Here is a 24,235-nt window from a genome sequence, read left to right on the forward strand (position 1 = left end):
GGGGGGCCTCGTTTTGTACCTTCTGGCCTAGGCACGTCGTTTTCCCCACAGAGAGGCGGTGCTTTCCCCTGCAGAGCAGCACCGTCCATGTTGGGACCCAGAGGTCTAGGCAAGGTGCGAGACTATCTGGTTACAGTGCAGAGGGATTGGCCAAAGGCTGACGCTGGACAGGTCTATAGGTTTACCTTCAGTGCGCTTACCTTGAGCGAAACGACATGTTTTGCTTCAGAGTGGTTCGCATACGTCAGTTAGTGACTGCAGAGAAACGCAGCAGTGGAGACAAGCCTTCTGAACCGAAACACAGACTCTGGAAGTCATCTCTTAGGATTGCCTAGTGATCTCTGCAGAGGGTTTGGTCCAAATGGACAAAAATAATGTATAACTATCTTGGGCCTTGCTCGTCCCCTCAACTGTATTCATCTTCCATAAAAAGTGTAAAAGATGGGAGAGACCTTCTGATGATGTTGATTTTTCTCCAGTTTAAAACATTGAGTAACTTCTCAGATAACTAACTTTTCTTATATTTCCTTTCAGCCTTCTGGCCTGTCTGGCAAAAAAACTGCTGCTGAAATTTAGTGCTCTAAAATTGCATTGCAACCCATTTGCTGTGCCAAGAGCTTTGAACATAAATAATTATTTGTAATTAAGCACTGTATTTCACTATCCTGAGTCCTTAAATCAGCACAGATTTCTTCTAGGTTGAATGCAAGACAATTGCAATCGTTTCTTCTTCTCCAGATACATAACTATGAAACAGCTTGTTAACCTTTTTTTCAACCTGGGGAAATAAAATATATGTATGTATATATATGCATTACATTACAGCATACCTTGTCTCAGAAAGCTAGCATGACATTACCCCCCAGCTAAAAAAAGTAGAGGTAATTTTAAATAAATGGTCATTGTAAGTTAAATTTATCTTCTCATGATGTTTAGAATATATACAAATGTAAGTGCTATCTGTAGGGCCGTGAGGTATGGGCATTGGAGCTACGCTCGGTGGACAGGCACCAGCCTGGTATGTATAAACAGGGTAAGATCAATACTGCAAATGCTCACACACACAAAAAACTTTCCTCTTGCAATGATTGATGGAACTAATTCTCAGCAGCTGTTCAGGAGGGTAAAGCTAATCCTGAGCATGAGAAATTGTAAGAGTGCTGGCAGAGTTCACCCCTGAGTTCAGCCTGACTCAAACACTATAAACACTATAAAGCCCATTTTTTGCCCAGATACCCCTGTACGAAGAGCCCTTGCTGGCTCAGGGGAAGAGGGGTGCTGAGGAAGAGATTTACTTTTCCTTTTCAGTGCTTTTTGTGAGGAATGTTCTATATAACCTCAGGAACAGGAAATGATCTGTTGGCCCCAAAAGAAAAATATTTGAACACGTACCTCAGTTTGAAACGTGGAAAGCCCTGCTGACATCAGTGAATCTAATCCATATGTTCGAAAGGAAGCACAGACCTAAAGTGCTGTACTTATGTACTGACCTGTGGTCTAAAGCAGAGCCACATTTTTCATACAAAAGGTACAGTATAAATTTCTCAGATATGTCTTACTGGCCAGTTCCTTCCACTCCAGACATTTGAATTTGCTTAAACATTTGGATCTACTTCCACGTAACATTTTTTTCATTAGTTTCCCACAGAAGATAATTACAGAGCAATAAGTACAGAAGTTGTACAAGTATCAAGTAGTGATGAGCTATTACCTGAGGTAAATATACTTGAAATGGAAATAGCATATTTGTTAATGACTGAAAAACAGAGGCCAAACTCCTCAAACACCGTAATTAAATGTATTTTAACTTTTTTTTTTTCTAAGTATTGTTTTGGAGGTAGACAGTTATTCAGAAGTTTTTGTGGTTCCCCCTGCCCCTGCGTGTTCTTTCTAAAAGCCTTGCAGTTGTTGAAGTGGAGAGTGTTCATAAAAAGATAACTTTGCAGTATTTTTCTCATAAAAAGACAGATTTAACACCAGGATGTGCTGTTACCTTTTCAAATATTACCAGATACTCTTTTCTATATATTGTGTTTCCAAGATGAGACTGCCTTCAATAGTAACTTAAACATTTGTATGTTAAAACAATCAAGTTTTCGGACTAATCAGTTAGAAATGGGAATACCTGAGACTCCCGACTGTGTTCAATCAGAAAAATACCCTTTTTAGAGCACTCTCAACCAAAGCAATAGCAGGAGGCTTCGCGAGCAGGCAACATGCTGGTTCACTCACAGTTCCTCCAAAACCACTGCCCCAACCTGCCTTTCTCTCAAGCTTGAGTCTCCATCAGTGTTTTTTAAACTGGAATTCATGGGCCCTGCCTCTGGAGTAATTCAGTCTGTCTCACGGGAAGTAACCAAGACAAGAGGGACTGTTGTTTTGAGGCTCGCACCCGTTACGTGCATCTCCAGGAGAAAAACTGAAAACTTCTTTAAAGGGTGTGAATATATTGTGTGCATTTTTCCAAAGCAAAGTGGTTACACTATTTAATGGCTAATTCTGAACAGCAAAGCTTTACTCATGTAACAGCCATTGAGATGGCTGTTGCTGCATCTACAATGGTTGGGACTCTGCACCGTTTTAATCGTAACAGTACTGTGAGACCTTTATACATAGGTAATGGGAAAATGAAGGGAAGGTGAAAAGATTGTCAAAGATCTTGGAAAACCATTTTCCTCCCCATAACACTAAATATGGTTCCGTGATTTAGTGCTCATTTCTACGTAGATTGGAAGCATTTTGAGGCAGGAATTGTCTTTTGCTGAATGTGGGTAAGGTATCCCCTGTTGGGGATTCTCAGTCGGTCTTCAGGTGATGCAGTCTGCACACACAGCTTTTAGTCAGGTGCGCTGCAGTTTGTGCTGGGCCGATGAGCAGTACGAGGAGTCATCACCGATGTTCGCAATCTGTAATTCAGTTCCCAGGCTGTGATGTTACCAGTGAAAGGGAGGACAAGGCTGTGCTCAGGCAGCCATGGGAGAGACAGAAAGGGAGCAGTGACTGGGGTAAGGTGGCCGGTAATAAGGTCCAGACTACATGACAAGCTGGTGCACGCTTCTTTTGTTTGGAAAATTAATTTGTTACTAATGCATTTCATTAATTTTAGTATACCAAATACAGTGGCTGTCTGGTTGCTCAAAAGTTGATTGGCCAAGTTAAGGTAGAATAATCTTCCAAACGAATGTACCCGTTAAATTAACAGAAACTGCCTACCAGTGAGGTACAGAAATTGGAATATATTCCAAATTGCCATGAAATGCAGCAGCGGCGCGGTTTTACTGAAACGATACACGCACCCCTAGCCATAAAACTGCCGCAGCACAGAAGCGAAGCGTATTCACCCGCAGTACCTTCCTTGCCGGCTGAGCAGCACCGTGCTCCCAACTAAGCCGACCCGGCTCCGGGAGTACGTCTCCTCCCAGCGGCCGCCCGCCCGGCGTAGCTGCTGGGCTGGCTGCGCGGGCGCCTCCGCGAACGCCCGGGTTTCGGCACCGCCGCGGCTCCGCCGCACCGCCGCCGGCCGAGCGCCTCCGTCCAGAGCGGCTCCCGCGGAGAAACGCCGGCGTGGCTTTAAAGACGCGCTGCCGTCGGTGAGGCCGCTCCCTGAGCTCGTCCGCCGGCGGTCGCCGCTGCTCTCTCGGCCGCCTGACGTGCCAGCCCTCCGCGAGGCCGGTGCCGCCGGCTCGCAGGAGCGCTGCCCGGCTGAGGGCGAGCCGCGGGCGGCGGCGGCGGAGCGGAGCCGCCTTCCCGCCGGGGAGGGACACACCCACCCGCTGCCGCCGCACCCGCGCGCGCGGGGGCGGCGCCTCTGCTTCCCGCGCCGCCGCCCACGAGCGCCCCCTGGCGGCGGCCGGCGCCGCCGGCGCCTGCGCGCGCGCGGCACGCGGCTCCCTTCCCTAAGCCCCGCCTCTCTCTCGCCGGGCGGAGGGTGACGCGGCGGCGGGCGCCATGGCTGAGGCGGCGGGCGGGCCGCGGCCGGACGGTGAGGGGCGCGGCGCGGCCGTGCGGGGCGGGCGGGCCGGCCGCCGCCGGCACTCGCGCTCCAGCTCTTCTCGTCCGTTGCAGACTGCCCAGGGACCAGCAGCGCCCAGGCGGGCAGGGCCGCCGCCTGCCAGGGATGCCCCAACCAGAGGCTCTGCGCGGCCGGCGGCGCGGCCCCGGACCCGGGTGAGGGAGGCCCTGAGGCGGCGGGCGCTGAGGGGCCGCGGGGCGGGGCGTGCGGAGGGGGGCGGGGCGTGCGGAGGGGGGCGGGGCCAGGCCCGGGGTGACGGCGGCCGTGTTGCCCGCAGCGGAGGCGGCGGAGCTGCGGGAGCGGCTGCGCGCCGTGAAGCACACGATCCTGGTGCTCTCCGGGAAGGGCGGCGTGGGGAAGAGCACCTTCAGCGCCCTCCTGGCTCACGGGCTGGCGGCGGACGAGGCCAAGCAGGTGGGCTGCGCGGGCCGGGCCGGGCCGGGCCGGGCGGGCGCTTCGGTTTGAAGCCCGGAGGCGGAGGGTGTCGGAGCCGCGGGCGGGAGGAGCTGGCAGGGGCCAGCACCTGCGGGCAGTGCCCCCGGGCGCCTGCCCGGCGGCACACCGGGAATAACCAAGCGGGGGCACGGCCGCACTGATCGTGTTCCCCTTCTCGTTTAAGGGTTTGAACTTGGTTCGTGTACTAAGGGCCTTAGCGTGTTTTCGTTGCGTGATTTAGACTTTGGAGACAGCCCTGCGTGAGCTTGTTTCCCGTGGGGTGGGTTGGTTGGTTGGTTTGTCTTCCAGGTTGCTCTGCTGGACATAGATATCTGTGGGCCATCAATCCCTAAAATGATGGGTCTAGAAGGAGAACAGGTACGTGAATGCTCAAACATGTTGTTTAAGGGACTTCTGCTCAATTTTTCATTAACTTTTTAGGGGTTTGTAGATTTAAAGCTTGTAAAAGGACTGCTTATTGGGAAATGTGTGTGGCAGTGGGTAGGGAAACAAAGAAGGTGAGATGGAGAAGTTCAGCATAATTTAGTTTGTAAAAAGAGTTGTCTGATTTCAGGATGAGCAGTTCTGCAAACTTAACTTTTACTGCATATCGGCCACATGTTCATGACTACTTAAGTAATGTTAGCATGATGCTCTTTATCAGCGCTAGAATATTTTATATGAATATATAAAGTCATGGGTACATTTCTTGCAAAAAGGTTGAACAGTTATTACTCACTAATGGAGATCTGGCCCTTCTGCAGTTTTTAACTCAGCTGCTCCAGTAAAGCAGTATTGTACCTATAGGCAGGAGATCTATTTACCCAGTTTTTACTTACATTACATAACACATGAATGTCTGTACTTATTTCTAATGTAATTTTATGTGTCACTTCAATTTTCAGGTTCATCAGAGTGGATCGGGATGGTCTCCAGTGGTAAGTTGGTGCAGCCATTTCAGAAAGTTCGCTGGGTTGGTTTGGGTTGGGCGCTGTCTTCTAAGGTGAAAAACGAGTGAGTGAAGAGCAGAGGGTGCTTCTATTAATTCTTTTTTAATGACATAAATATCTAGATTATGTAGAATCTGGATACAGGCTATATAGATCATAGTATTAAATTTATTTTGTTAATCACAATAATACAATATTTCTAAAATAACCTTATTATTTTAAGTGTCTCTTGTTTACTGATTTTCCTAGTAGACTATAGGTAATAAGCATAAGTTACTTCATTTCATTGTTTTTGGTTATCACACAGCTGTATAGTATGTCACCTTTCAATGACAGACAAAAAGTGTCTTACACCCCCAAAAAAACCCTCATTAATTTTTAGAAAATGCAGGGAAAGTTTTTGCTTGTGTATGCTGTTAAAAGAGACAGCTTGATGCTGAGAGGGAAAGTTGTTTTTGGCTTTCTCTCCAGTGATTTCATAAACCACTGTAAATCTTACTACAACTGGATTTTTTTCAGTCTGTCAGTGTAGTTGGTGAGCGTTGCACAAAACCTGTAGGTTTTAATGGCCTTTTATCAAAGAGATGCATAAGGTTGTCTGCCTTTATTTTCTTAATGTCTCCGCCCCCTGCCTCCCAACTGCTTTTTCTATAAAATCTCGGTTTAGAGTTGGTTTCTCTACTCTTTCTTTACTGTTCTGTATGCTCTACTGAGTTTCTGCATTTCTCTTTCAGTACGTTGAAGAAAACCTAGGTGTAATGTCAGTGGGGTTCTTGCTTAGTAGTCCTGATGATGCTGTCATCTGGAGGGGACCAAAAAAAAATGGTACGTATCAAACGTTTTCAACAATAATTTAGGTACTTGGAAGATTTAATATCATGAGCTTGTTTAATTGTCGTGGTTTAACCCCAGCCACCAACTAAGCACCATGCAGCCGCTCACTCACTCCTCACCCACCCAGTGGGATGGGGGAGAAAATCCGGAAAAGAAGTAGAACTCGTGGGTTGAGATAAGAACGGTTTAATAGAACAGAAAAGAAGAAACTAATAATGATAATGATAACACTAATAAAATGACAACAGCAGTAATAAAAGGATTGGAATGTACAAATGATGCGCAGGGCAATTGCTCACCACCCACTGATCGACACCCAGTTAGTCCCCGAGCGGTGATCCCCCGCCACCACTCCCCCAGTTTATACACTAGATGGGACGTCCCATGGTATGGAATACACCGTTGGCCAGTTTGGGTCAGCTGCCCTGGCTCTGTCCTGTGCCAACTTCTTGTGCCCCTCCAGCTTTCTCGCTGGCTGGGCATGAGAAGCTGAAAAATCCTTGGCTTTAGTCTAAACACTACTGGGCAACAACTGAAAACATCAGTGTTATCAACATTCTTTGCATACTGAACTCAAAACATAGCACTGTACCAGCTACTGGGAAGACAATTAACTCTATCCCAGCTGAAACCAGGACATTAATGAATAACGTAAGTATAGCATAGTAAGCTATGTGAAAAAACGACTGAATGGTCACCTGTTTTCTTTAGTTGAACGTACTCATTTGATGAAGTTAGAAGCTCAACTCTGTATTTGTTATTACTACTTTTTTTTAAAGCCTTGGCAAAACAAGCATTTCTGTACTTAAGTTGACAAGTCAGAAGAGTCTGCATGCCTAGACTATTAAAGCTGAAGTAGACCCTAAACTTTGAAACACAGGGAGATATTTTTTCTCCCTTCCACTTTCTTATCCTTTCTTTTAGGGTTGATCAAACAATTTCTTCGCGACGTGGACTGGGGTGAAATCGACTACCTGATTGTAGATACACCTCCAGGAACATCAGATGAACACTTATCTATTGTGCAGTATCTTAGTGCAGCACACATAGATGGTGCTGTTATAATCACTACCCCTCAGGTATGAGAACTTCATTCCCATTGATAGAAGCATCGTGGCAGTTAAAGCCAATCCTTGGTTTAGAGTCTCTATTTACCTTGAGAGAAATGATGGTACAGAATCTAAGGGAGTTGACTTTATTGTTTTGTGTCTACAGCTGGCTGGTTTATGAGTTAAATGGGTGTCTCAGTGGAGTACACTCAGGGGATCTGAGTGGGTCACTAAAACCACTGAGCAGTTCACAAGCAAGCTTTCATGATTTGCGTGGTGAAGGGAAACACAGTATTTCAGTTCCTTCTTCAAGATTAGAGTTTGCATCATTGTAAATCTGTAATTTACCTGCCAACGGCTTAATATCCAGAAGTCAGTAAGAAGTTTAGTTTTTAAGTGATAAGATGCACACTGTTTGACACTGTTTGACATGTGAAGTAGCCTGTTGTCTCCAGTAGGCAACTTTGTGATGTGCATTTTTAAAACTAAAATCAGTCCCTGGAGAGATGAAACTCAAAACACATCAAATTCAAACTTCGGCTTTAATGCCTGCTTTGAAAAGGAACAGGAGATCAAACTAGCAAAAGACACATGGGATTTCCACAACAGCTGAAAGAAGAAAAAGTGAAGGAAGTGAAGTGGTGAGGGCGATATCAGATAGGTGGAGAGGGAAGGAGAAGGGAACAGGAGAACTGAATGAGGTCAGACATATATGCGAAAAGTCTGAGGGGATGATAAGCTATTTCAAATTTAATTTGTAAAGAGACAATAAGCATAAGCCTGGTGGTTCTTGTCCTTGCCTGCCCTATTGAGAATACCAAGGGTCTTTCTGTAAACTGAAAATGTAAAAAAGTTACATTTAAAGAACTAAAGATGTGAGATTAATATAGGAGATAAAATATAAATACAGCTGAATCAAGTCAGATTTCAAAACGACCACGTTCAGTAGCTAGAACTGTTGTACCTGTCCTATTGCTAGAGCACATAACACAGGTTTATGTTCCTCAAAATATGAAGAGAGCAGTAATAATTCATTATGAACTTTCTTTAAAATAGCCCTAAGGATGTCACTTAATGGGTTTCAGCATCTAAACATTCCACTCAAAATAGCAGTGTTTCCTAATACTTGTAGGAAGTATCACTTCAGGATGTTCGGAAGGAGATCAACTTCTGCCATAAAGTGAAACTGCCAATCATAGGTGTTGTGGAAAATATGAGTGGCTTTATTTGTCCAAAGTGTAAGGTAAGGCTATCTGTATATTAAAGCATTTTTTTATCTTGATGTTGTTTATATATAAAACATTGCTCCAAAAATGCCTTGTTCTCAGAATTGCAATGTTTTAACTCTGGTTTTCATGTTGTCCCAGAACGAATCACAGATCTTTCCCCCAACTACTGGAGGTGCAGAGAAGATGTGCCAGAACTTAAATGTTTCCCTCCTCGGTAAAGTGCCTCTAGATCCTCAAATAGGTAAAGTTACTGTATTGCACTACATTTAAAACAAGTTTTTCCTCCTATACTGACATTGTTACTGGAAAACCCTGGCTTGGACACTGATAAATTAGAAAATGAAACATTTTATCTCTTAGATAAATATCCACTTTTAGATACAACATTTTTTTGAATGAAAAGTTACTGAAACTGCAACATAGCATGGTGTGAAAAGAGGAAAGCGCTAGGATAATTTCCTTAGCCTGAAACTTTGTCTTGATCAAGATTAGATTATGCATCTTTTCAGCTGTATAATCGTATTCAAAGTACAACATGTCTTTCTCTTTGATGAAATCACCTGGAAGTGCAGACTGAGTAAAATCATAACTACTACGAAGAATAGTATCTTGTAGACATTAAGCATTAAAACTAGCGCTTTAACTTCACTGTTACTGGCACCACCCAAATTCTGTTGTGGATAGTGAGAAGGCCTGGTTCCTTGCCCACTGGCTATTACCAATTAATACTTGATTTAATGACATCAAGGAACAGGTCAGTACTTCCAAATAATGACTGGAGGTTTCTGCCAATAGTATTCCTTTGTAAAACTGTAAGCTGTAGTTCTAGTTACATTACTGACATAAGGACTTCTTAACAGGAATAGATGCAAGTGGCTCTTTGGAAGGGTATAACTGGTAGCGGGATAAAGGGTAAAATAAAGTTCATCATTTCCTGTTGCTTTGCTTTCATGTTTTTCCCTGTCCTTCAAGGAAGAAGTTGTGACAAAGGCCAGTCTTTCTTGTCTGAAGCACCTGAGTCTCCAGCTACACTGTCTTACAGGAATATCATTCAAAGTAAGTCTGAAAATCACTGTGCAAATGAATCCTCTCAGTTCTGAGCACTTCGGCAATGCATAAAGGTGCTAAACAGAATTACGTTATTCTGCCACAAATAGTAAAAACAGATGGGCATAGCAATTACGAAAGTAACAGATGCAAACACTATGTTTGCTTCTGGGCATCAGTTAGGACAGGCTTTTAAAGTGATAATGAAACAGTATTTAATAACTGGTTTCAATGTTTGGCTTCAGTCGTTAATTTTCAGAAAAGATGAGTGTGGGTTTGCTCTCACAGAAAAGTTCTAAGATTCTCAAGCAGGCCTGTGGAGGAGGGGTGCTTACCATAGTTGAGTACGCTACAGCTGGCTAATTACTGCCTCCACTTCTAATTGTAATTGCACAAAAACCCCATACAAAAACTACCTAAAGAGCTAGTGATGTGCAGTTTGAAAATACAAAAAGCTGGGAAATTCCTAAAGCCATTTTCACTGTGATAAAGGCCCAACTTGTGATAATTTGTACCAATAGGGGGCAGAGTGATGCAGCAATAACTAACTCCTGATGTGCAACTGAAATATTTATATTACTTTTTCCCTGTCTTTGCAGGAATTCAGGAATACTGTGATCAACACCCTTTTCAGGAAGAGAAAATTATCTAATCTATGGATGGAATAAAAATGTAGTTCACATTTAATTATAGAAAAGTAACTTATGCCTTGATTTAATAGAAGGAATGTATTCTTTTTATATATTGCAATTAAATTCTTAATATAAATATTCTTGCCTTAGTTTTTTTTCCATAGTTCAAGATTCTTGTAGTTCACAAGTGGTCTCAAAGCTTGCTAGAAAGCTGTAAAACTGAGTCTTTGTCTGTGTTGCGTAAGGAACAACCTGCCTCCGGTGTCATGGTACTAACAAACTGCATATGAAGTTGGTGTTTGAAGACATGTGCATACAAGATGTTATTTAGAAAGCTGAATGTAAAATACACTTCACTGACATGGGGATGTTGTATCTAATGTATGTACTATGCACGTGCATATCTTTCCTTTCAGTGGAAAAGATCTGTATTTAGAGGGAAATTCAGTGTAGTCATGTCTCTGTTTTTTAAAATTGGCATCAGCTTTAAAATAAAAACCTACTAGAATTTAGGCAAGTTAATTACAGTACAAGTACAATATTTATTACAGGTATCAGAGTAAGATATTTTAACTATTTATACATAACTGGCTGCTTCACACAAGTACTCTGTGAATGTGCTATACATTACTTTTGTTCTTTCTTCTACTTGAGCCTAAGCCTGAACACTCAAAAAATAAACATTCGGTATCTTTACCAACTAGGAGGCCCTTTGTGGTTGTAATTCCCCTTTTTATTGACAAATCAAAGCTTTGAGAAATCGGTAGTGTGTAGAAGAGGAAAAGGCAGTTTGATTTTCTTTATTGTAGTTCCAAAATTAAACAAACGAGCATTGTCTTCTGATTACATTCTAATTCTTGGTTAAGGTAACCCAACAGTTTCACATTAGTTGGCAGATTTTTTTTTTTTTTTTTTTATTTTTTTTTTAAGGAAGTGTGGTCTGTATAAACCATAAGCATTGTTTTTGTGCCTATACAAACTGCTTTTTGGTGACACTTAAGTAACACTAAAACTTTTCAGAATCTAAAGACTCAAATTACACAAAATCCTTATTATTTCATGCAGGTATAATTGTAGAAGTGCTTTACTTAAATACCTTCATATGAAGAACAGCTTTCATAAATGAGTATTTTTACTGCTCATCCTTTTAGTTCTTTATTTCATTATCTAGTGCCTGTCTTCCCATGTACTTCCATGTGGCCTTCTGAAATCCTCCTTGCCTGTCCTGTAGAATGAACACAGGAAGTGTGGGTGTTAGTGTAACCTACTATGTAGGAATCTTTTCTAAAAAGCAGGGAAGAGCCTGGTGGAAGCCTGAGGGTTGAAGATCGCTCTCCCAGCTGTGCCTAAGCAGAGGCATTATAACACCTCAGAAGGCATCCCTGCAAGGATTTAACTTAGAGGACGTTCTTCTTGGGGCTTGGAAGCAGCTCAGCTGTGAAGCTTCAGCAGGCTTCCAAATAGAGAGCAAAGTGACATGGGGTACAGCCCCTCGGAGCAAGTTCCACAAGAAATGCTTATTGGAAAACCAAGATAGCCCTGCCAGGAGTTATTTTAGAAACTAAGACCCAGAAAGAGCAAAACCAACAGCGTGAGGCAGGTCGGTATGTTTCATGGGCTGTAGCTGATGGACCAACTCTGTACTTACTCTTGGGAACATCCGCTGTAACAAAAAACCTTGAAGTTACTCTGCTGATGCTTTTTTGTCCCCCTACTTTGCAGTGGATGTAGCCATATAAATTAGCAGTCTGAAGGGAGATCCCAGCTATCACAAGAGCCTGTGGACAAACAAAAGTTCAGCTGGGACAAATACACTGCTATCTATGGGCTGCATTTATAGAATGTATATATATACACATGTGTATATATATGTATATATGCTACTTAGGTATACATACATGCTGTAAGAGGGGGATATTCCTTCCAATAATAAATGGCCTTCAAAGAGATCCAATCATGTCAAACAACAGTTCCTTTCTACAAAATGCCTCTCTTTTTATCTAAACATTGATAGAAAATTTTTTTGTCATTCTGTATCTTGAAAGACTTCATTACTTTCCTAAAAGCATTTATTCAAAAAAGGACCTATTCAGCTCATTCCATAATCATTTCACTTTTTTTAAGCCTGATTTGTATCTGAAAGTTTCACATCCAGAGACATAGCAAACCTGCAGGCTTGTTTAGCTGACAAATGCCTTATTATATACAAATAAGATCCCATAACTTACAGATTTACAAAGAGCATCGGCAGATATCAATCAATATCTAGCATTAACAGGCAGTGAAAATAATTAGATCGTTTTGTGGTACTATAGGCTTAGCAGCAGGCAGAACCCATCTGATTGACTAAGGAAATAGCTTACAAAAAATGTTTTTCTTAGCCTCAGAAACAGTTTCCTGGAAGCTATCCTATTTTCATTTGTGTAACTTGCCTTTTACAAGCACCTGAGCAACCTGCCTCCAGGGCTGGTTAGGGTTCCTTCTCCAACCAGGTCTTAGTTTAGCAGACAATCTCTGGTTTTAAAAAAAAAAAAAAAAAAAAAAAAGGTGGAGCTGTGGAGAACGACTGCTGGTTTAACTATTGCTTGTTTAGCTATGCCATTTGGGGCACTAGAAAACAGTTAATGATTTGCAATTGATTCATACCCACAGCTGAATTTCCTGTTTCATTTAATAATAATAAAAAGTAATCTTGGCTATTACTGGTTATGTAGCTGTACATGTCCAAGACACTTTTTAAGAGGAATTAAGAAATTATACTTAGCATGGCTAGGAACTTGACGAAATGAATTCTATGGTGATTATCGAAGCACTTAATGTTTACGGGGGAAAACATGAAGATTTCATAGACAAAAATATCTTAACATAATGCAATATATGGGGTAAATTTCTTCTTGTATTTAGAAAAATGTGTAAGGTTTTTCTTTTTTTTTGTAGACTAAATGGCTTATAAATACAGTATAAAATACACACTTATAGCTCAATTTATCAAGGTTTTAAGCACTATGATACTGGTTCTTTCAAAAGGGAATGGTACCAGAGATCTAAAATCCTTACTTTTAAGAGGAAGTAACATTCAAGTCCCAAGGAGATGTGAAAACCTGAAAACCAGCATCACTGGTTCATTTTTTGTCCTCTCCTGTTAGTTTCCTTTGACTGAAATAAGTGAGGGAAAAGTAAGTTGCTGCAGTTAAAAAGAAGTCCGTAATTTTGCCAAGCACTTAAGTTTCTCAAGTTAGATGAAGGAGTTGACATCTGATAACCTAGTGGAAGTGGGGCTAAAAATTACTAATCCATTCCAGCGCACAGGGCTTGACTGCAGAAAACTCATTGTGATTTCTCGAAGCTGTTTGTTAGCAGAATTTTTGTACTGTTGGAAGATTTGGTTCAAAGATTGTTGCAAAACTGACAGATCTGGGTTTTCCCTCTACCAACAGTGTCCGTCAGCTATAGGTCTTTCAGTACCCCCAGACTTACCAGCCATTTCAGCTTCAAGGAGAACAAGGTGCTAAAGAAAAACATTGTCCAAATAACTGGACAGATAATGAGGCCCAGCCAAAAGATTCGAGCTTCAGCTTCAGTTGAGGCAGCTATTGTAGGCACCTAGAATGAAAATTATTGAAACTACTAGTCACAAAGACAAAATCCACAATAAATAACAAATCAGCAGAGGAAGAAGAATGGACAAAATTACTTCTTCACCTAAATTTCACTTATTATATGCATAGAAGGAAGATTGAATAAGAAGAGAAGTTAGCAAATGCCAAGTTTTCTGCCTGCTGCCCTATGGTAAGTGACAGCATGTTCTTTTCAAAATGTTCCGGTCTCTGTTCACATTCAAATGAGATAATTATTCCTTTTATCAATGACAGCTCCCACTAACACTACAGATTAGTAGTATTTTAAAGGCAAAGTTCTGTTACACTGACAATTGCTTTTAAAATTCAGAAATAGTGAGTTTTACATTAGAGTCTAACTTTACCAAGACCTTAGAAAAATGTGAAACAGGAAGACAATGTTACAAGCAGAACTTTAGTTGAATACTTCACTGTCTGTAGTGTAGATTTGTGACATGTACCCAGTTCATGAATCAAAAGCAAGGCGGGGGGGGAGGGGTATGTATGTGTCAGAATTCAGTCTAGTATCAGAAAAGCTATAGTATCCAATGTAGAAATTGCAATGAGCTGTTGCAAGTGCTAACAAGCAAATTTTAAAGATCCCCTACAGGATTTATCAGGTGGTTCCAGCTCAGACAATGAAACTCTCATAATGGTGTCCATTTCCATACATTTTCTTAAAAACATGCAGTATCTTAGCTTAATTTAAATCTTGCATGAAGCTTAGTTTCCTATTACATAAACTAATACTTCAGTTATGCTTGTGAAATCCACTGATATTCCATAAATTAATAACTGTAGCTTCAAAAATGCCTCTTCTGTAATACTAGTGTTGGACACCATAGTAACTGCTGGCATCTCTCTGAAAGAGGCATTGTTATTCACGGTGCTTTATTTGTGTTCTTCAAGGAGAGAAAAAAAAAGACTCAAAGCAGGCTGCAAAAAGCCCTGGTTGCAGATTTCTTCAGGTCAGCACAACCCATGTGTCTCTATCTGCACTGAAAGCACTAATGCATAAGAGAACCTAAAGAAAGAGAATTGTTCAGCAGGTTCTGATCTTTCCTAGGAGACCAGAATTCAAAATCTCACTCTAAACCTCAGACCACTCAACCACCACTAGTGCTAGCTTCTGAAATACAAGCTTCATAACTGGAAAAAGAAAACCCTGTGGACTCTGAAAACTGAAGACTTTTAGTTCATTTTCAGTATCTTGAATTCTCCATGTAAAAATAACTCATCCATTCATCACAAGGCAGACAACATCACCCAACTTGTAAATACAGTTAAGTTACTCTATCTTACCTAAGAAAACCCTGAAAGATGCAATAATTACAAGGTGTCTTTAATTTTTTCATGTACCCTCTAAATCAGTGATGTTGCAGCAGTCCAGAGAATAATGTTCTATGCCTTCACAGTTACAGAAAAAGACAGATGTTCCGAGTCAATAAAAGAGGTATCACCTGTATCCCAAATTAACCAACAGTAACATTGTGTTAGCACTATTTACGAGGAAAAAAAAGTCAATACACCTGAGAGCTCTGCATCTAAAAGACCTAGGTAATTTGATGAGCAAGATTACAAAAGGCTCCAATCATCCCAATGAAAAGAGAGGGGAGTTATGGTGTTTGGAACATAAGCGTAAGAATTACTTTTTTTCCAGCAAACCTCAGCAGAAGACAGGATTTCAAGGACAAACCTCTGCTGCATCAGCAGCGCACCAGGAATTAGCTGTTTATTGTTGGTGAGTGACTTGGAATGTTTCTAAGCAGATTTACCTGTAAAGCAAGAGGGTAAACTTCAAGGCCAGATCGGATGGGGCTTTCAGTCAACCTGGTCTAGTGGAAGGTGTCCCTGCCCATGGCAAGGCGGGTGGAACTAGGTGATCTTTAAGGTCCCTTCCAACCCAGACTGTTCTATGAAAGCAAGAGATCTTAAAAAGTTGCCAGAGAACTGGCAAAGGAAGTGGAGAATGCCTGACTCTGGAAAGTAAGAGAATTGCATGTATTCCAGGACCTTGCCATGACAAAGTACTCCTCATGGATAAACCATGACAAAAAACACAATCCACTCTAATTACATGTTCCTTCTTGCGGTACTATGATTTTCACATTAATCAAGCTACCATTTGCCAAAATTTTTTGAAGGCTTTAGCCCATACAGATGAGTCAACTTTGTACCTCTAGGCTAGAATCAACAAACTGTAATAGGTGAATTAGGTTTGCTCATCTCACAGGAATTTTGAGGTCGGGAGGTCATTTTATTGATACCATTGCTATTAAGTGCTAAGAAAGCTCTTGCTTACTTTCTCGGCTTAACAGAACTGAGAAACTCTGAAGCTCTTCTAGTTTCTTTGCTTTCATGTAGGCTTGCCTGTACTCTCTCTCTAGGTTTCACTTGGATCACAGGAAGAACGTGAGCATCTGTTATCCTCTTGGCCGTGCACAGCCCCACTGCTGGCTGCATTCATGCCCGGCCGCATTTTCCTTGCAAGCGGCTGCAGGGCTGCTAGAGGGCACTCCAGACCTGCACAGCCACAGGGTTTGACACCGAGCTCAGAAGCCAGGCTGTGTGCACGGCTGGACAGGGACGTCCGAGTGAGTAGCACTTGAAGTGGTGTTCTACCAGGCTCTCGCCTGAATGGGGCTGTTAGAGGATGTTAGCAAATAAAAGCAAAAACCTGCGGTCTTGACTCTGGCAGCGATGCCAAGTGACATTTCATAGCTTTTGTGCTCAGGGTGATTTGGGGGAGCACTAGCAGTATCGGAATGCTCTGTGATCTGGGTTCTATTCCCCACCGTATTCCATGAGCATGAATAAAATAACTCATTTTACAATACTGAATTTGAACTATTCAACATTGCTTTCAACATAGATCTTTCCTGAAGAGGATTCTACGTTGCAATTAACCATGGGAAGATATCTTTATTACAAAATGTTCTTGCTAAAAAGTAATAGAACTACCAGAAACATGTCATACTGACAGTACCATGCTATGAATATCTGTGCTGCTGATGCATATGATGACGATGTTGTGAGACCAGTTTTGTCCTGAATGCTTCCTGGATGTGACAATCCAGTGTGCTTGCAACTCAATACTTAGATTATCTTCTACAGAAGCTGGACAAAAAGTAACCATTACAAAGGCACTCTATTTGTTACTTTATTTGACATAATATCAGCTTTACAAGCTTTCCTATGGATTCTGCTTGTCCTGTGCCTATGTTTATTAACATACTTACCCTTTTTGCTTCAAACACCCAGTGGCTTTTTCCATCTTCATCAATCTGGTTCCACCAACGCAAACCAACTAAGAGTCTTCCTGTCACGTTCTAGTAATAGAAACAATTATTTGCATTAATCAGTAGCATAATCCACTTGCCAGACTAACATTAAAAAAAAAGGCAAGCTTGTCTTAAAATCATATTCTTTCATCAGTTACTAAAACTAATTCTAAAAGCTGTGCCAGCTTGAGTGCAACAGTCATTAAGGATGGTTGCGTTACTACAAATTGAGAGGCCTGTTCTCTTCTAATATGATGATTAGCACAATAACATTGATTTAGGTAAGAAATTACAGGATGTATCTTTTCTAAGTCAGTTAGTTGGAGAAACCCCCAATAAACAAATTTCCTCAGTAAGACAGGAGAACTGCAAACAAAAACACACTGAAAAAATGGAAGATTAATTACAAGCAAGCAAGCTGTGTGGAATCAAGCAAACAAATTAAGAAAATATTTCTGCACCTGGATGAATACTAGAAGTTTTCAGTATACTGGAGATGCATCAATGCTTCACTTCTACAAAACAAAAGCCTTGTTCCACATGTGGAGCCCCTGGGATTTTGGGCTCGCCTGACCCACCTGCCTGCATGTGATTAGGGCACTGATGCCGTAGTTGGGCCCCCAGGAGCCTTCTGCAGCTCCTACCTGCTGGGTCTGGGCACAGTACTGCAGCTTTAGACATCCTTTGGCATCTGTTACTGAAAGTCAGTATGATTTTATTTCTTTTTTTTTTTTTTTTTTTTTTAAGGAGGAAAGCATACAAACAAATCTACCTATGGCAAGGCAATTTTCTCACCATATTAGTAGCTTCCATCAGCCATAAAGAAGAGTTAACAGTAACTAAGATATATAAATGTCTTAATTAAATGGGTTAGACATTTAATAAATCACCAGATCACAATGTCTTTGTCACTTTCATCAGTATATATATTTCCTTTTTTCTTTTATTCAATGGCACATAAAATACTTTCAAAGGTAATTACTATTCAGGGTCATCTTACCTTAACTGACCAAAAGTCAAAGGATAGAAGAAGGAGAATAGTGACAAAACAGGCAACAAAACTGTTGCTGAACCAGTCACAGAACAAGTAGGTAATAATAGCACTCACTCGGAAAAACAGGTGGAAAAAGGTGGCCAGTGGGTGCCTAGAAAAAAAAACAAAAAACCAAACAAACAACACAGAGCACTTACTTCCATTATGGGACAAGAAGGAATGTTACAGTATTTCCTAGCAATGTAGCATAACACAACTACTTTTAGTCTATAATGGTATTTTGGTTTGTAGCTGCTATTATTTCATATGTTGATGTCTATCTTCATTATCAAAGCAATAGTACTTCCAATAGCCAACCTTCAATCTAAAGCTAAAAGATGGAATGTATTATTCATGTCAAAACTTTCTCAAAGATAGAACAAAACCTAGAGTCTTTCAGCTGTTTCTTTGGTACTGCATGAAGGAATTTAGTGGTTGTGTTCAACAGTGTACCCTAAAATCCTCATTGTTTCATGAAATAAATCAGCATTGCAAGGCACAAAAGAATTGAGACATCTTGCGCCTTTCAGAACTGTTTTGAAAACAAGAACAGGAACTCTGAAACTAAAAAAAATGTTAAAAAAAATATAGCTCTTGGGTCTAAGACAAAATGAACCTTCATATGTAATGTCTGAAACCAAACACTTCCTTTTACAGAGGGAGTACGATTTGGGAATCTAACAGTTCTTATGAATGAATGTTCATTAATTTCACTAGATACTTGTGCTTTGCTCATCACACTAAATTTTGTCCATAACAAAATAACGGAGAATTTCAGTGGTAGAAGTAACTATATGGCATGGAATATTGGCCTGTACAGTAAGACAGGGGTGTTGGAGAATGCTATATTGAGCACAGGACAATTTTCAGGGTAATATGCCAACTACAAAAACTTATTCTGTACAGTTGTGTTTGTGTTAATTAGTTTAAAGTGACAATTAACTACAGGCTATTGCATTTAAGTAACTTCTTCCCTTAAAGCTGAGTGAATAAAACTTGTTTTCTGAATATTTTTTTACTCAGCGATTGCCTTATTAAGCTCCTCTACCTCTGTAAACAAGTAACAGTAGTATGGCCTAGGTCATAATAAACTATTTACCTATTAAATTTGTTTTTCTATTATTGTGTATGATAAAATGATACATATAATATACACACAATTAAAATTGTTTATTATAAACTTAAATTATAATTAAATTGTAATAGTTATACTTACATCTTTATTTTAACATTATTCTATAGCTGTTTAACTGTTCTAGTAATTATCTATTCTAGAATGGCAATATTGTGCTTGTAGTACTACACACACGACTGGAGAAGCAAGAATGACACATAGCTGTAGTTTATGTTTACTCCTGATCATGCCCATACTAACCTCAAACTTTCCAAAAACTTAATTCTGACTTAAAACTAATGTAACATTTTAAGTGAAAGGAGCTTTTTCTGCCATAAGCAGATGGGTGGGTGGGTAGAGCAGAGGGAATATTGTGAACTTTAAAAAAACAGTTAGTGTCTTGCTACTTCAAGTCTTGATCTTGTTCAAGATGATGTAAGAGTTCACTACATCGCTACACAAGTGGTATCTTGTGCCAATACAAGCTATTCATAGCCACAACCCTAAAGCATTCAGGGTGGACTGAGCTTTCATAACTGTATCAGTGGTTCAAATGTGAAAGTAACTTTAGAGAAGTAGTGTTTCATTTTGGAAGTCAGATGATGAATTACTGTTTGGATGCTGAATAATCTGTTCCAACATCAAGCTTTGAAGGGTGTTTACTAAAAAAACAGTACATAAGCAAGAGGCTCACATTTATTACAGTGCTAAACACTTTATTGAGACTATAGAATATCAGTCCTCTCACAAGGATATGGCTAGCTAAGCCAAAGACACAGACTTGCAGTTTCTTCTCCTAGGGGAGGAATATGGAGTTATATCAAAATTTGTACCTCATTCTTCAGACAACTCTCAATCTCAGAAAATGTCTACCTATTTATGCTTTTTAAAAAAACATAATTCTGAAGCTAATGGAATCCAGTAAATAAACCATTCACTTCCTCACTTAACAGAACAAATGTATTTTCTCAATTCACAGCCATTCAGATGAAACTTATAGCTCCTATCATATACGAACAGAATTTTTAATGAGGAGATAATCCCACATAGATAAAATTGTCTTTTAAAACCTGAAGCTAAACCATCTGCACCCTTTTTGAAACAAAAAACTTTACAGCTTTTCTTAAGTGAAGGCATTTATATTGAATTGAAATCAATTTTACTTTATAAATATTTTTAAAAGCTAATTTCCAGAAATACAATGGCATTAAGGAATCATTGTATAAACTTACATGATTTCTTGTACTAATGGAAGACAGTATAGGCTTTAGAATATGGTAACTTTTTTTTTTTTTTCATTCAAATCTGATAAAGGTAACTAAAACTCTGCATTGGCTCTGCTTACTACACGTTTGCTCCTGAAGGCATAGCAACCCACTTGCTTGGACTTTTAGTTATCCTGTTGCATCTAAACATCCATATAGTGTAGAACTGGAGCCTTAAGGCTAAATGATTACCATTTATCTTGTTACAATAAGCTCTGTTCAGTTTGCAAGCATGATGCCTATTAGGATAGGAATGAGCTGTTATGAATTTAGTTGCATCCCATATTCAAGAATCAAACTGGGTCAACCCTAGGGCATGCTGCTGAACCACAGGAGAATCTTTCCCAGTACCTGCCCAGAAGTGCCAAAGCAGCACTTTTTATGCTACTTCTTATACCTCTGTCTGGTACTTCAAACATATCTAGGCAAATTTTGAACAAACAGGCTCTCTGGCTTGATGATCTTGTGTGACCTGGCTGACTTGAAAAAGAAGTGACCATATGTTCTTAACTGTTCCAGATCAAATGTTCTGGTACTGCAATGAACTGCAAAGATAGTGTAAGTTATCTTTTTTCCTAACCTTCTTATGAAAGTAGTCACTAACTAAATCACTATCTGCATACCTTTTGCTTTTAAGGAGCACTTGCATATACCTTCGAGAATCATAAATGCACAACTTGTTATAGCTTATGCGAATTCTAAGCAAGTTCAAGATATATGAAATTGGGATAAAGTTAAAGACAAATGATTGGAACATGTTGTTAGGCTCTCTAACAAGACAACAAAATTTTGTAGCACGTGGGTATGCTCCAGGCTTGTTTGCACAAGATTCTTCAGAAATATAAAAACAAACTTCTGTGTGAACCATGTAAGGAGTTTCATTTCTGTATTCTATAGCAGAATGTTTTTCAGTATGTCGTGGTTTAACCCCAGCCAGCAACCAGGCATCATGCAGCTGCTTGCTCACTCCCCCCACCTCCCACTGGGATGGGGAAGAGAATTGGGAAAAGTAAAACTTGTGGATTGAGATAAGAATGATTTAATAACTAAAGTAAAATAAAATTTAATACTAACAATTATAAAACATAATAATAATGAAAAGGAATATAATAAAATAAAATTTAAAAAAAAAACAAACAAGAAAAAGACAAGTGATGCAAAATGCACCTGCTAACCAATGCCTGAGCAGTGATCTGCACCGACACCACCCCCCCACCAACTCACCCCAGTTTATATACTGTGCATGACATTCTATGATATGGAATATCCCTTTGGCCAGCTCGGGTCAGCTGTCCTGGCTATGCTCCCTCCCAGCTTCTTGTGCACCTGCTCACTGGCAGAGCATGGGAAACTGAAAAAGCCTTGACTTAGGATAAGCACTACTTAGCAACAACTGAAAACATCAGTGTGTTATCAGCATTAGCCTCACATTAAATCCAAAATACAGCACTGTACCAGCTACTAAGAAGAAAATTAACTCTATCCCAGCTGAAACCAGGACACAGTATGAGATTATCTTTTAGTATTGTCACAATGAGAGCAAGAAAGAAGAGCAGTCTCTAATCAAATAAGTATCTACACAAAGTGGATCAATCAATAGTATGGTTTTATACTTTGCCTGTCTATATTATCAAGTACTGTGAATCAATAGGAACAGATCTCTGAACTGGTGCTGTGGACCTCCTACAAATGTTTCAGGGTGATTTTATTTCATACTAACTCTGGTCTCGTCCCATAGACTGAATCCATGGCTCATGTGCTCAAGACACACTCCTAAGCTGTATTGCCCAGTTTAGGCTATGTTCTCCAAGACTGCACCAAAATATAAACCTTCACTTAAAATGTGTGCTGCTCCTAAAGCACAGAAACAAAGCAACTCTGGGAATATTAATCTTGTGTCACAGCTGACTCATTGTGTAGTTGTAAAGTCCCTTGCACTGGAAGGGCAGACATGCTTCAATGGAGACTAGTAAAACAGAGCAATTGTATTGTAAAGCCACATATGTGATTGCTTGTTTGCGCATCTCATATAACATTTGTGTTAGGCTTAACATCTCTTATTTTCCTTTGTTTACAGCTACAAGAAATATTAACCTTGTAATGGACCAGAGTAAACTGGGGCAAGGTGGAAAGAAGAAAGCAATATAAATCAAAGCTGATTATACACTATTGATGAGTGCATGCGTATGTATAATTCCTCTTGACATAAAACTCTTCCCTTGACACTCTTTGACTGGAGATTCTTCAAAAGCCACAGATGGAACAACAGCCCTGTCACCCGGGACCTCGGTGCAGACAAAGCTGCAGCGATACCTCTGGTAATGTAACGGGTAGACTGCTTAACCTGACAGATAAGATGGATCAATGGGTTGGGTTTTCTCAGGTAACAGCTACAAGGATAAGAGACAGTACATTTCATGTAACATCCCATCCCGTGGAAGGAAAACATGGCAGCTTTATCGCAAAAAACTTCCCGTTTCCCTTCAGCTGGGCATGCGATGCAATGCCCAGAGCGCTCTGCTGCACAGCTGGTTTTGCTGAAGACCAGAGCTCTCTCCACTTACGCAGCTCTAACAGAACCACGGTTTGGGTGTTGTGTGTTTTGTGAATACGTTGGCTCTGGGTGCACAAAGCTTCTGTTTGCAAGGGCAGGACGGCACCGAGCGGCTGGGCTGGCCGCAGCCGTGCGGCTGGCGGGGCCCTGGGCCCCGCCGGCTCCAGCCCGGGCAGCCGGAGCTGGCTGCCGGGCACCGAGCATCCCCGGGACGGGGCAACCCGGGCAGCCCGTTCCAGCGCTTCACCGCCCTCCCTGTAAGAAATGGGAACCAAGCGTTTAAAGGGAATCGCTTGCATTTCAGTGCGTCAGTCCAGCTGGAGCGGCGCGGGCTGCCCGGGCCCGGCTACCTCAGGCGGGCGCCGCGACGCTGAGGCCTCTGCGGCGGGGCCGGACCCGGGCCCGCTCCGCTGCCCGCGCCGTTACCTGATCTTTGCTTTCCGCAGCGCCAGCTCCTCCTCGCTCCCGAAGTCGAGGGACACATCCTCGGTGTCGTCCACCAGCGCCTGCGGCGGGGAGCCCGTCAGCGGGGAGGGACCGGGGGAGCCGCCGCCGCCGCCCCCCGCCCCGCACCGCGCCGCCCGCCGCCGCCTCTACCTGCTTCATCCTCCGCCTCGGCCGGCCGGCCCGGCCCTGCAGCCCGCCTGCCAGGCGCGGCGGCTGCCAGGGCCCGGGAGGTGTTTCAGGGAAAAGCGTCCGGGCTGCCGCCTGCCCGGGGCGAGCTCCCGGCGAGGCCGGCGCGGCCCTGCCCTGCCCTGCGCTGCGGGGGCCGAAGCGCGGGGCTCCCCCTCGGGCCGAGGCGGCGGCCGGGGCGGGGCAGCGCCTCGGGGCTGGAGGGCGCCAGCCGAGCCGGTGCTAGTGCCGGGCCCGGCGGGGAGACCTGCCTCCTCCTCGCGTCCGCGCCGCTGAGGTGCCTTTGGCCGCCACCCTCCGCCCCACCGCGTTTAGGCCCTCAGCGGCGGCCGAGGCCGAGGCCGAGGCCAGGGCGGCCGGGCGGGCTCCGTCAGCAGGCCGGGCCGCAGGCGTGGGGAGCCGGAGGCCGCGGTGTGGCCGGAGCCCTTTGTCCAGCGTTTTAGGGTGTCCGCTCCGCTGTCGAGGGCGCCTTGCTCACCAAACGCGCCGAGCTGGACGGGGCTTTGTAGGCCTCGTGCTGAAGACAAACCCCGAAAGGAAATAGCGGAGA

The 24,235-nt window shown here is 42.3% G+C and overlaps 2 protein-coding genes across 3 annotated transcripts; one reads left to right on the plus strand and one right to left on the minus strand.

Moving 5' to 3' along the window:
- The first annotated feature begins 3,933 nt into the window (after positions 1–3,933).
- Positions 3,934–10,848, plus strand: NUBP1 (NUBP iron-sulfur cluster assembly factor 1, cytosolic). Its single transcript, XM_049835522.1, has 11 exons — positions 3,934–3,982; positions 4,066–4,167; positions 4,290–4,426; positions 4,757–4,825; positions 5,353–5,385; positions 6,132–6,222; positions 7,156–7,310; positions 8,413–8,523; positions 8,648–8,750; positions 9,482–9,565; positions 10,156–10,848. Exons 1-11 carry the CDS (start codon positions 3,949–3,951, stop codon positions 10,206–10,208), a joined length of 972 nt encoding a protein of 323 aa, XP_049691479.1. The 5' UTR covers positions 3,934–3,948; the 3' UTR covers positions 10,209–10,848.
- Positions 10,849–10,973: 125 nt separating this feature from the next.
- On the minus strand, positions 10,974–23,825 carry TVP23A (trans-golgi network vesicle protein 23 homolog A). 2 transcript variants are annotated; one of them, XR_007510348.1, is made up of 8 exons: positions 23,650–23,825; positions 23,479–23,558; positions 18,087–18,231; positions 17,045–17,134; positions 13,666–13,791; positions 12,621–12,702; positions 11,837–11,966; positions 10,974–11,413 (listed from the first exon to the last, which is right to left on the minus strand). XR_007510348.1 is itself a non-coding variant. In XM_049835523.1 (7 exons), the coding sequence occupies exons 1-7, from the start codon at positions 23,656–23,658 to the stop codon at positions 11,352–11,354; spliced, it is 642 nt and encodes a 213-aa protein (XP_049691480.1). In that variant the 5' UTR covers positions 23,659–23,815; the 3' UTR covers positions 10,974–11,351. The 2 variants fall into 2 exon arrangements, 1 of the variants encoding a protein (XP_049691480.1); XM_049835523.1 differs by lacking the exon at positions 12,621–12,702 and having other exon boundaries at positions 23,650–23,815.
- Between the last annotated feature and the right edge of the window lie 410 nt (positions 23,826–24,235).

Source organism: Accipiter gentilis, chromosome 33 (genome assembly GCF_929443795.1).
Source record: "Accipiter gentilis chromosome 33, bAccGen1.1, whole genome shotgun sequence".
Classification (NCBI taxonomy): domain Eukaryota; kingdom Metazoa; phylum Chordata; class Aves; order Accipitriformes; family Accipitridae; genus Astur; species Astur gentilis.